Source organism: Bison bison, unplaced genomic scaffold, assembly GCF_000754665.1.
Source record: "Bison bison bison isolate TAMUID 2011002044 unplaced genomic scaffold, Bison_UMD1.0 scf7180017864503, whole genome shotgun sequence".
Taxonomy (NCBI): Eukaryota; Metazoa; Chordata; class Mammalia; order Artiodactyla; family Bovidae; genus Bison; species Bison bison.
In genome coordinates this window covers 1582466-1594669 of record NW_011495061.1, presented here as the reverse complement: position 1 = coordinate 1594669, position 12204 = coordinate 1582466, and the positions used below count along the sequence as shown (strand labels likewise).

Below are 12204 nucleotides of genomic sequence, written 5' to 3'. Positions count from 1 at the left end.
TATCTGGTGAGGTCTGGCACCTACAATGCGTAAAGAACCCTTACAGTTCAATAGGCAGACAGGCTGATTCAACAGTGGGCAAAGGGCGTGAGGAGACCTTTGCCAAAGAAGATAGTCCCAAAGGCCAGTATGCTCCAGAAGATGTTCAGCGGACCAACCACTAGGGAAATGAAAACCAGAGCCCAGGGGAGAGGCGCACAGGCTGAAGACAAGTGCTGGTGAGCGAGTGGTGAAACTGGAGCCCTCATTCATTGCTGGTATTCATTGCTGGTGGGAGCACGAAGTAGCAGCTGTGGAAAACGGTGGTTCCCAGAAAGCTCAGTGTAGAATTACTCTGTAAACCAACAATTCTGCTCCTAAGTCCTGTATGGTGGCAGGGGCCAAAACACCAGTGTTCACAAGACATTGTCACAAGAGCCAGAAGCTGGAAATAGCCCCAGTATCCACCGAGATGATAGATAAGAAAGTGTGCTATAGACATAGGGTGGGACTTTCATTAAGTCTTAAAGGAATGACGTTCAAGTACAGGCTTCAGTGTGGGTGAACTCTTGAAAGCATTATGATAAGTGAAATAATGACAGACACAGAGGATGTATGTTGTAGGACTCACATGAAATACCTAGAAGAGTCAGGTTCCTAGACACTGGACTGGAGTCACCAGGGGCTGGGAAGAGCATGGGCAGTCCTGCCCCGTGGTCGTGGGCGTGTCTGCCTGGGAGGATGGGAGTGTTGGGCGGGAGAGGGCGCTGGCGGCTGCCCCGCAGCCTGCGTGGACTCACACACCTGAAAGGAGCTTAAATGGTGGATGCTATGGTGTGTCTTGTACCACAACTAACGAAACCTGTCCAGGCTCATCTACCCGGAGCCCTCTGTTCTGTTGAGGGCCATCGCCCCACCGTTCCTCCAGGGTCACTTTTGAGAAGGCTTTGGAAACGGATATGTATGTAAACATGTGCTTGTATCCACCTTTCAGTAATTACTCGTTTGTATTTCTCTAAATTGGAACTCTGATGTTTATGTCCAGGGAGATAATACCTAAGGTCACATTGTCCTCCCCACCAGTCCAGCCTTTCCTTGCCCAGAAGTGGTCTTGGTCTGTTTGCGTTATCCTGTCTGCACTGATAGCATTTACCTTTAACGATCTTAACTGTTCCTATTCCAGTAAATAGGTTTAAAATATCACCATATTCATTTCGGTGCCAATTAATACACTTAAGATACTTCATTGATGATATTTCTGTAGTATATTAACAGTGAGGGAACAATATATAGCAATTATTTTAGTTTTAGGAAGCACTTAACTAGATTAAAAGTTGTAAGTAGCAGGTATTACTCTTCAGAGCATTGGTCTAATCGAGTGCCGGGGTTGGTTGGTATCCATGGTCTGTACTTTGTTGTCAGAAGGACGGGTGATAAATTTACATGCTAAGATGTGTTGGTGAAATAACTCGCTGTGTTAAAGATCCCAGTGAGTCTTCGTTTCTAGGTGCGTGATCGTCAGGCAAGTCCTGGGTTACGTAGGGTTTGCTCCCCAGCCGAAGCCGAAGCTCAGCTCCTCGCAGAGCTCTGGAAGCTCAGGTCCTTGGCAGCACGTCTTGCTGCCAGAGTCCATCTTGTTTGTTCCTCACTCTGGCCTCCAGTGCTTTATCCTTCTGTCCCCTGCATCCTTGCCCATCGTCCCCCAGGACAGGGTTGGCTTTGAGCCACATGCCTCTGCCCCTCCCTGGCCCGGCACGACGGAGCGGAGCTGCTCCAGTGCCTTTGGGAGAGCCCCGATTCTGCACTGACCTTGTTTTTCCTAAAGATGTCTTCCTCTTTGTCCTAGGAGGCTACTCTGCCGAGCACCCCGTGATCAAGGTCTTCTGGAGAGTCGTGGAGGGCTTCACGGACGAGGAGAAGCGCAAACTGCTCAAGTTTGTGACCAGCTGCTCCCGGCCCCCCCTCTTGGGGTTTAAGGTACCCAGGCTCGGGGCCCAGCGGTGGGGTGGGGAGGGGCAGTAGGGGCCGAGTGAGCCAGGGCCACACGTCGTTTTCAGGGAACACTGTTTACTGCAGCGGTCAGAGTGCCCAGGCTGTTACTTTTCCCTGTGTCTGTAGCCTCATTAACCCAGTGTTTCGACTTGGTCACTGAAGGATTGGCTGTTATCTGTGTACCTGGAGCTGGTCTTATTTGGGTTTTTCCTGCGTTCACAGTCCTGACACATTGCTGGGGTGCCACTGTGACGAGGCTTAAGCGTGAGCAGACGCTGCAGCGGGCAGGCTGACCCTGATGCCCGTCACCCGTCCTGGGGTCTGTGCGGCGCAGGCTGCTCTCCCTTCCCAGCTGAAGAGGACGCGGGCTCCGCGTGCTCGCAGGTCTGTTGCAGGAGTGGCAGGAGAGCGGAAGCTGACCTTCCTCACTGCTTCTCGGTTACTTCACTTCACGTTACTTGGCCTCACTGTCGTTTCTGGTAGTTCACGTTGATCTCATAAACTGAGTATTCTTATCACTTGAAATTGGTCATGGGACAGCTTGGGTTTTCCTTATTTATAGTAAAAGAAACGAAGCTAGGTTTAACAAAGAGAAAGACAGCGGTTGTGTATAACGTGACGTGATGCCGAGTTAGGGGAGCAGGTACATGGGTGTGCTTGTGAAGCTCACAGGTTGACATTCGCCTGCTAGTAACCTTTCATTGATGAGTTACACGTCAGTTATTTCACTTTGAAATTGCTTACAGTGTATAGAAGGGCTGCACCAGCCCACATGGACCAGTTGTTAACATTGTGTCACATTTGTTTCCTCATTCTGTATTCATGTATTTCTTTTCGGAATCATTTGGGAGTAAGTTGAAAATATCATGTTTCTGCACATTTTAATTGCAACACCAATCTTTCTTAATAATCACAGTTAAATTATCAAAGATAAGGAGTGTGCAGTGATAGATTGAGATTATCTAATCATCTGGTTCACAAGTATGATCCTGAGACCAGCAGCTTCAGCATCACCTGAGAACTTGTCACACGTACACATTGGCAGGGCTCACCCAGACCCCAAATCAGCTCGGGGAGGGGGCCGGCCGCCTGTTTGCACCCCCCTCAGGCATCGAGGGCGCCTGCAATGGCTCCAGCCCTGCAGCGGCCTCCGTGGACCTTGCGCTCCCCCGTCTGGACTCCAGGCTGAGGCCACACGTTGTGTTTACGGGCCGGTTCCCTGAGTCTGTGCTGTCTTCAGCGGTCCAGTCACATTATCTGAGAATGTCCCTCTGTGCAGTGGAGCAGTTCCACCCTCAGGACATGTGTACTCAAGACAGACACCCTCACGTGTTCACACAGCACTCACAGAACTGCAGCAGCCCACAGCTGCTCATGGAGAAAGAGAATGTGGTCTGTCAAGGCAGTGGGGTATATTCAAAAATTAAACGGGATGGATTGCTGATGCAGATGCCCTGTGTGTGAGCATTGAGAACGTGGTCAGGGAAGGAGTGAGACACAGGAGGTTGTGTGGTTCCTTTTACACAAAACGTCTTTAAAGGGGGTGGAAATGGAGAACTTTGGGGGAGAACTGGCAGCATTCTGAAGTAGAATTTAAACTACATTTAAATGAGTAAATGTTATAGTATGTGAATTACACTTAAAAATTTTTTTTAATTGACATTAATAGCTTAATACAGTGTCCCAAAGAGTGTCCCAGAACAAGAGAAGCGGGAACATCCCTGGTTGTCCAGTGCTTGGGAATCCGCCTTGCAATGCAGGGGCCAAGCGTTCGATCCCTGGTTGGGGAGCTAAGACCCCACATGTCCGAAGGCAGCTAAGCCCATGTGCCGCAACAAAGGCTCCCGCGTGCTGCTAACGCTTAAGACCCGTTGAAGCCAGATAAAATAAAGAACCGGAACAGGGAAGTAGAGACATGGGCGCGAGCTGTGGCACAGGTGCAGTGATTCTGTTTCCACGGGAGGTGGGGGAGCAGCGAATAATGAAGACACAAGTGTAAGCAATTAGTGAATAATATTGCTCAGTGATACTAGCAGAACTGAAATCCCTTCTCTGTCTTCCAAATTCTCAGAGGGAGAAAATAAAGCCTGCAAAACAGGACAGCCAGAACCAACTGTGTTTAGCAGATAATAGAACACAAAGTTAATGTGGACAGTCATAAAGCATAGCAGTGAGAGCAGGCTGAAGTGCCAGAGCAGTGAACGCGCAAAGAGGAAATGCAGGTGTTAGAAGGAAAGCACTCGGGCTGAGTTGGAGGAAAACTGCTGTGTCCAAGCCAGACACCAGACAGGGGTCACAGGTTTGGGGGATGGGAAAGCTGAGGGACCTGTATCAGCGTTTGAAGTCTCAAGTAGAATTGCAGGGAGACTTAGTGATGCTTCTGGCTTGGGATATAAGCCGCCCTCTTCTCCAAAGAAACGGATGGACCGACTTGATGGGTTTGAGCCCTGATCTGCAGAACCAGATGTGAAAAGCGGGCAGCAACCTGAAAGAAGCACATCTGTGCCTTTTGGTTCATCTCAGGCTTGTGGTGTGGAGAAGGCGATGGCACCCACTCCAGTGTGCTTGCCTGGAAAACCCCATGGACGGAGGAGCCTACCTGCAGTCCATGGGGTCACCGAGAGTCAGACACGACTGAGCGACTTCACTTTCACTTTTCACTTTCATGCATTGGAGAAGTCTTGTTGCCTGGAGAATCCCAGGGACAGAGGAGCCTGGGGGGCTGCTGTGCATGGGGTCGCACAGAGTCAGACACCACTGAAGCGACTTAGCAGCAGCAGCTGCATGCTTGTAGTGAAGTCTGGAAATCTTGCTGTGTAGGAGGGATTTAGAGAGCAGGAAGAATGCAGATGAAATGTGCCCAGTGGCTCATATAAATGGAGTTAATATAAAAAGCTTTCCATCGATCAGAAGTTTTTATTGTCTAGTGATACAGTCACGTGAGTTAAATTCTTACGTATTAAGATTTTAGTATGATTAGATAATTTTGTGAGTAACATTTATAAGGAAAGACAAAGCTTATAGTTTTAGACAAAGCTTATAGTCTTCCAGTTTCAAAAACCACACTAAACCTGGAAGAAAACTGAGTGTGGTTTCAGGAAGGGAGGTTTGGAGGACCTGCTCCATCAGAGAGCTGAGTGGAAGGCCTTCGCTTCGGTAGAAATGGGGAGTCTGGCTTGAAGAGTCTGGATGGTCTGGCCAGTGGAGGAGCCGGTTGGCGTGTCGCAGGTTTGGGGGTGGGAAAGCTGAGGGACTTGCATTAGCATTTCAAGTCCCGAGTAGAATTGCGGTTAAAATTCTCTGGTCACCTGTTGATGATCCCGTATAATCATAACTGAGTTATCATTATACCATGAAAAGTGATTTTTTGAAAGCCATGAAATAGTCGTCCTATTTCAGGGGTTTTTTCAGTGTGAGGTTAATTCAAGCGTTTTCCGGCGCTTCTGACATCATCCTTAGACTCCTATCTGGGGAAAGCGCTGTGAGGCATGTGCTCCGGTTGGCTCAGGGTGCCTGCTGGCGGGGCGGCGGACTCAGACTCGAAAGCAGAGGATGCATCCTGGCTGAGGCGCCCTCAGCAGCCCGGGTGGCCGCACGTGACCTGGAAGAAGAGCAGAATCTGCTGAAGCTAATTAAAGCTTAATATGCTTAATGAATGTGACTGTTACAGACACAGAAATCATTAAAGTGCTGTAGAAAATTGTTCAGTTGCCATCAGGCCTCATAATAAATTGATGATTTTTCTCACTCTGAATTAATGCAAATTCCTGTTGTACTCTGCTTAATTATGCACAGAATGGTGCCCTTGACTCAGATTTCAATGAAGAACTTCATTTTTTAGGTTCTGAGACTCCAAGTAGGAAATTTAATTAGCATTATGAAAGAAACAGTAAAATGTGGCATGTGTCTGCAAAACGTATTTCAGACTTTACATTGAACACTGTGTGTACAGCGATCCTTCTGTTTCAGAAATGTGTTTTTAATACATTCAAGCATTTGAGAAAATTGTTTCCCTCAACATCTTCAGAGTGCTAAGTAATAAATGTAACACATATTCTTTCTGTTCCTCTTTTGGTTTCTATTGAAACATCTTAAGCGGCATTTAAAGTGGCACATGAATTATAATTAGGGGAAAGACAGTGGTTCTAGCACCCGTTGCCTGCTACGGAGCTCGCTGAGATGCGGTTTCTGTTTGCCAGCGGAGCAGCACACAGAGATGGAGCAGAGCAGTGTGTGGGCCGCGCTCACGCTCAGCGCTGCCCACGTCGTCAAGTGTGTGCTGCACTCGGCATGCAGGTGACAGAGCCCAGGTGAGGCATGCTCTCGGCTGCTCAGGCGCCCGCGGTGTGACCGGTGCTCTGAGTCCCCGTCTGGGCAGGAGCGGCACTCCAGTCTTGTTCTCTGTTTTCCTCGACAGTGGTTAGTAGGTAATTATTTTTTATGCTAGTCATGTTTTTCCTTGTAACAAAATTAATGTTTTCATTATAGAAAGTTGAGAGTTGTGGTTAGTTATGAGAGAAAACAATTCCTGTGACTGCTCTGCCTGGCCCCGCTGTGGGCGTCCTGGCGCCAAGGAGCTGCACCGCCCCTGTGCACGGTCCCCGCCCAGACCATCCTTCACTGGCCTTAAAACGCCCGTGTTCCGATGTATCCTTTCTTCCTTTCTTAGCTGATTTCTCTATTAAAAAAAAACTATTTTTTCTCATCAGCTCTTAGGTTGCCCTGAGGACTGCTGTTACAGAAAAGATGGAGTAAATCTTGACTGTTCCTCATTTACCAGTTATTGAGGGGGATAGCTTGCGTTCTAAGGACAGCTAGTACATTTCCGTTTTCCTGTCATTCTCAACCTCTAGCGTTTGCTGTGTTTCAGTCCATGGCACCCCCTCCCTTTGATCTTCCGTGTCCCACCTGCGAGTGGGCAGTGGGCTCTGGGTCTGTAAATAGGACCCAAGCCGCTGTGGGTGGCTTCTTGCTTCCTGCTGTGAAAGGATGGTGACTCTTGCTTGACATCTCCTGGCCAGTGTCTGGATCACATGTTTTCCAAGAGGCCCTGGTTCCTGTCCTGGAGGCCAGGTTGGTAGAGGGCAGGGCTGGGCCCTCGGGCTGCTCGTCGCCAGAGGTCAGTGTGTCCAGGCCTTGCCAGTGCACAGAGCTGGGACATGGGCGCTGTCTTCTTGAGAGAAAAATTCATCAATGCTCACACTACTTTTTCCAACTGACATTCAGGTGTGTGAGGTTTTTATTTCTTTGATTTTATGTTTGGATCTCTTTTTACCAGTGATTAATCTTGGCTCTTATTATTAATAGTTCATTTGCTTGCTCTGGTAAATTCTAGGATCCTACAGTAAGTTATATGTAATTCTCATGTAATAGTTACATGTAACACTACAGCGATTTTAGCACAACAGCACCAGTAATTTACTGTGACATTTCTGAAAACCATTTAAGATTTCTCCCCCTGCCTTTTTTTTCTGGCCACGCCACATGGGATCTTGATTCCCCACCTAGAGTTTGAACCCCCGTCCCCTTCATTGGGAGCTCGTGCCTTAACCACTGGCCCGCCAGGACACTCCCCGTGGTTCTAAGACACTGGGAGCCCCGCCCTCTGTGAGTGTGCCCCCAGCACCCAGCGTCCCGTGTTGAGAGGGGCCGCCCTTTCTCCTTGACTGACACTGCCGCCTCGCCCTGCTCCCGGGTCCCTTTGTGGTTCACTTGGAGAGGGCCCTTCCCATGTTTTCAGCAAAGAGGCTTATTTATGCATTCAGCTCTTCACCCTGTACCTTTTAAAATTTTAAACTAATTTTTAAAAGGCAAAAAAAACAAAAGCTTTAGAGGCCTTTCCACCAAAGGACTCTGTGCCCCATGTGCTCACGCTGTTCTGTCCTTTTTGATGCCTGAAGCCCAGACACAGTATCGGGTAGAAATTTGGAGCAGGTTTGAGGGCAGTGAAAGAGTGGGTGTCCCCGTGGGGACAGGTGAGAACAGCCGCCGCATCTGCCCGAGTCTGAAAGGCTCCCTGCAGGCCGTGCCTGGTGACCGCCGTGTGCCCGCTGTCTTGCAGGAGCTGTACCCCGCGTTCTGCATCCACAACGGGGGCTCCGACCTGGAGCGGCTGCCCACAGCCAGCACCTGCATGAACCTGCTGAAGCTCCCCGAGTTCCAGGACGAGGCGCTGCTGCGGAGCAAGCTCCTCTACGCCATCGAGTGTGCCGCGGGCTTCGAGCTGAGCTGACCCCAGGGTGGCCGTGGCCCACCCTCTGCGGAGACGGCCTGGCCTCCGTGCGCCCCCGGCCAGCAGGGCGCTCGCGCTGGACTCCTAGCTCTCCCGGGTCCCTCCCCGCCACCCCTTCCTGCATTTTTAAGTGATTTATTAAGTTGTGCTCACGTATTTAGATGGACGTTGCTTTTCAAATAACTTAAAATAACAAATGTTACATGCCACGTGGCTAACATAGTAATTTTGCCAAGAAGAGCACAGTTTTAAGACTGGTGGCAACTCAGTGAAATTAACCAAAGATGAAGTTTTGGCTCTGCTGCAGATGAGCCCCCCAAGCTGGCGACCCGGCGCCTGGGGAGGGGGGCACTGCTCCGACCCAGCTCCCATCTGCAGAGACTCGGGCCTCTGGGGAGACATGGGCCACTGCTTCTCGTGTGGTTGAATTGTTTACAAGCCTCATTGTTAAAACTACAGGCTTTTTTTTTTTTCCTGCTGCCTTTTCCCAAAGTGGTTAGGTTGGAAAATAGATAACAATGGTAATATTTCATTTGTGTTTTTTAAGCCATCTCCCCAGAACGGGACTAGCATGCTTGTTTCCAATCTGCCGCTGACCTGCATCGTAATGGTTTGGACATTCCTGTGTGTGGGTGTGTGTGAGGCGGGTCCTTCACTCTCTTCCTTTCTGTCTCCACCTCGTGCCTGGAGAGCTTTCGGGGTGTTGGGGGGGGGGGGCTCTGTCCTGCTCCTGTGCGTGTGCGACCCGCGTGAGCGATGCTTTGGGAGGAGGCCCGCAGCCCCTCCCTAGTCACTTGAACCAAAGTGGCGCTGCGCCTTTGCACTGCGGCCCGGCCCCGCCCCCTCCTTCCGGGTGCTGCCGGGCGGGGCGCGCGCCGCGGCGGGGCGGGGCGGGGCGGTCCTCTCGGGATTTGGCACTTTATCAGGACCTGGCGAGAGGAGCGTCTGAGAGCGTCGCCGGAGGACGCAGGTGCTGGCCGGTGTTCTCTGTCACTGGAGCTCTGGGCTGGCGTGGGGGACGGGCCACAATTAGCAATATCCTTTTAAATGTGGGGGAGCCGAATGACACTTTTAAGACAATGACCATTATCAAAACAAAATGTATAATTTCTTAATTTGAAGAATAAATTAAGTGTTTAAATGCTATTTGTAGTCTTGATATGCAGAAATAAATAATTAGGGTTTGTCCTTGGTTTTATTTTTTTATTTTAGGTCGTATTATGTTGGATGTTCTATGTCTTCTTTACGTATTAATTGACTTGTATATTATCAGTATTTCGGAAATGGAATATCTGGGACTGAAGAGAAATGGGCAGTTACTCTTCCTTGGATTTTCTTCTTCGGCTAATCTGAGCTTATTTATTTATTTGTATGTTCCAATGGCTAAATACTTACATTAAATTTTTTTCCCAAGTTTGTGTTGGACTCATACCCCACATCATTGTGATTGGTTCTGTTCTGCCCTAGTAAAGCCACGGCTTCTAAACATCAGTTTATCGCATTGTTTAAATGTCATCAGTGGAGACAGGGTAATAACAGGCTGTGGTTCAGAATCTGATACACCAGACGGTGACGCCTGGCGTCTGAAATGTCCCAAGCGAGGCTTCGAGAAGGCTGACCTGCAGCAGCCCCTCCAGCTAAGGCCCTGGGAGAGCCAGGCTCGCCAGGGACAGCTGCCACCTTGCCGGGTCCCTGAGGGCTTAGCGTTACATTACTGAGAAGAAGCGCTCGAGTAAGGTTCGCCCTTGTCCGTCATCCTGTCTGCCGTTTCCTGGTCGTCCTGGCTTCCTGCTTCGTGCTGGTGTGTCTGTGCTCGTGGCCGGGAGAACAGCTGAAGGCCTACCGTGATGCAGAAAGATAGAAGCTGAGGCTAGTGTTCCGCTGGTGTCTCAGTCACCTGTCCCGAGTCCCTCCGCTTCAGGTCTGAAAGGCTTTCAGTAGCGAAGTGAAGGGTGTCCCGGATCACACAGCCTCGTCTGCCACACACAAGAGCAGACGTCCCTGGAGTTTGTCCTGGGAGGAGTTAACGTCCACTCCCCAGACGGTGAGTCGCTGAGCCCGCTGTGGGCTTCCAAAGGCTCCTTCGCAGCGTTGCGGTGGTGGCCAGAGTGGACAACCGAGGCCGGTGACCAGCAGGCGCAGGTGGGCTGAGAGGAAGGAGGCAGGGCTGGCCAGGAGCCCCTGGCGCCCCAGAGAGCCGCGGACTGCCGGAGGCCTCTGCTTCCAGAAAACTCACCGAGCTCTTAGGCCTGAGTACTTTGCACCTCAGCTTACCTATCTGTGAAACGGGGACAATTAAATACCGGTCTCCCCCCACTAAGACAGACCCACTTCAGCACCTGTTTTTGGTAACCAAAAGAAATCCAACAAGGATTTGAGCTTTTACCAAGAAAAAAGGCGCAAGGTGAAGCTTGAGTTTGCTCAGCCTATCTTGCAGGGAGCATTTCAGAGGCACGTCCACCCCACAGGGCGCGGCCCCGCCCAGCTCCTTCCTCCCTGGGGCCACACACAGCATCTCAGCGTTGAGCTGCCACGCTGTGAACCGAGTCTGTGAGCGTCGGGCTTCATCGGTTTATCTTGTGCGTCTATGAGCAAGACGGCTCCTCTGGTGACTGCTGCTTCCCTTTAGGCCTCTGCGACTCAGGAAGGGTCTCTGTTGGAGAGCGGGGGACCCTGGACTTTGTTTTCACAGGAGGGTTACACAGCTTTGATGAGGGCTGTAAATAAGCTTGTGATGTCAACGTTTATAAACAATTATAGAACCTTGTTTTAACGTAAGCAGTTTGATGTCACAGGTAGCAGACGTCACATTGTGACGTTTGTGCCTTGATTGTAACACCATCACCCTTAGGCAACACCATTCCCTTTTCCTCTGCGGTGACAAGCAGAAAAGTCAGCCTTCAGCGCCTCGTTTCTCCAGGTGACCCCATCTCTGGGAGCACATGGGGCTGGTGTCTGCGCCCTGCCAGCGCCCTCAGAAAGGCGGTTGGCTGGGCCCCAGCCCTGGGCACTGTGCAGGCAGGCAGGAGAGGTGAGGGGCGGGAGGCGGGGACACGGGGGCGGGCGCCCGTGAACTGAGTGTGCCGAGACATTGATGCTTTATTACCTTTCATGGATCAGATGGAAGGTCATTCGTCATGACGTGTCACATGGAGAAGAAGCTGGCCTGTCCCGACATGAGGATCTGAAGCCCCACGTCCAGACAGACCTCGTGTGCCCGTCCCCCTCCCCGGGGCCCCCCAGGCTTGACCCCCTGAACCCTCAGGGGGCTGGGCCATTGTGGGAAGGGTACAGGTTAGCGCCTAGGGGTGGGGGGCGGCATGCGGCAGGATGGGGTCCTTTCAGGGTCCCTGCCCAGGGCTGTGCAGCTTGAGCCTGCCTCCCGGGGCCCAGTGCCCAAGGTCGGGGGTGGCACCAGTGGTAAAGAGTCCACTTCCCAGTGCAGGAGACGAGAGATGTGTTTGATCCCTGGGTCGGGAAGCTCTCCTGGAGGAGGAGATGGCTGCTCACTCCAGTCTTCTTGTCTGGAGAATCCCGGGGGCTATAGTCCATGGGGTCACAGAGTCGGCCGCGGCGGAGCCGCCTGGCGCACGTGCACAGACATTGTACCTGTCACCCCGGGAGAGCGGAGCCCACAGCCTGGGCAGGGCCGGGCCAGAGCTGCGGCTGCTTAGTGCCAGGGTAGGAGCCTCACACATGCTGCGCTTTGGGGATGATGCCAGGCACCCAGGACGTGGAGGCGGCACTGTGGTGCCTGGCGGGCACAGGCCTGCCCGGCTGCCTCTCCACCCTTCGGCCCGCCTTGCCCTGGGACCCCACACCCGCTGAGCCCTCTCCCCGTGCAGCCAGCAGGGGGCGCTGGGGCTGCACACAGCACACCCAGACCCAGACCTGTGTATGTGCACACTTGTACACACACACACACACACACACGAGGGGAGGGTTCCTGAGGTGAGGGGACCCTCAGCCCAGCATGTAAGCACGCAGGACTGATGGGACAG

At 51.5% G+C, this 12204-nt stretch overlaps 1 protein-coding gene across 1 annotated transcript in view; it reads left to right on the top strand.

The window, feature by feature from the left end:
* The window catches only part of UBE3C (ubiquitin protein ligase E3C), a 93663-nt gene extending 84044 nt beyond the window's left edge, over window positions 1-9619 (top strand). Inside the window, exons 23-24 of the mRNA XM_010829353.1 lie at window positions 1826-1956; window positions 8033-9619. Of these exons, the coding sequence (XP_010827655.1) occupies window positions 1826-1956; window positions 8033-8203 (302 nt within the window). The 3' untranslated portion in view covers window positions 8204-9619. The remainder of the gene's footprint in view (window positions 1-1825; window positions 1957-8032) is intronic.
* The last annotated feature ends 2585 nt before the right edge of the window (window positions 9620-12204 follow it).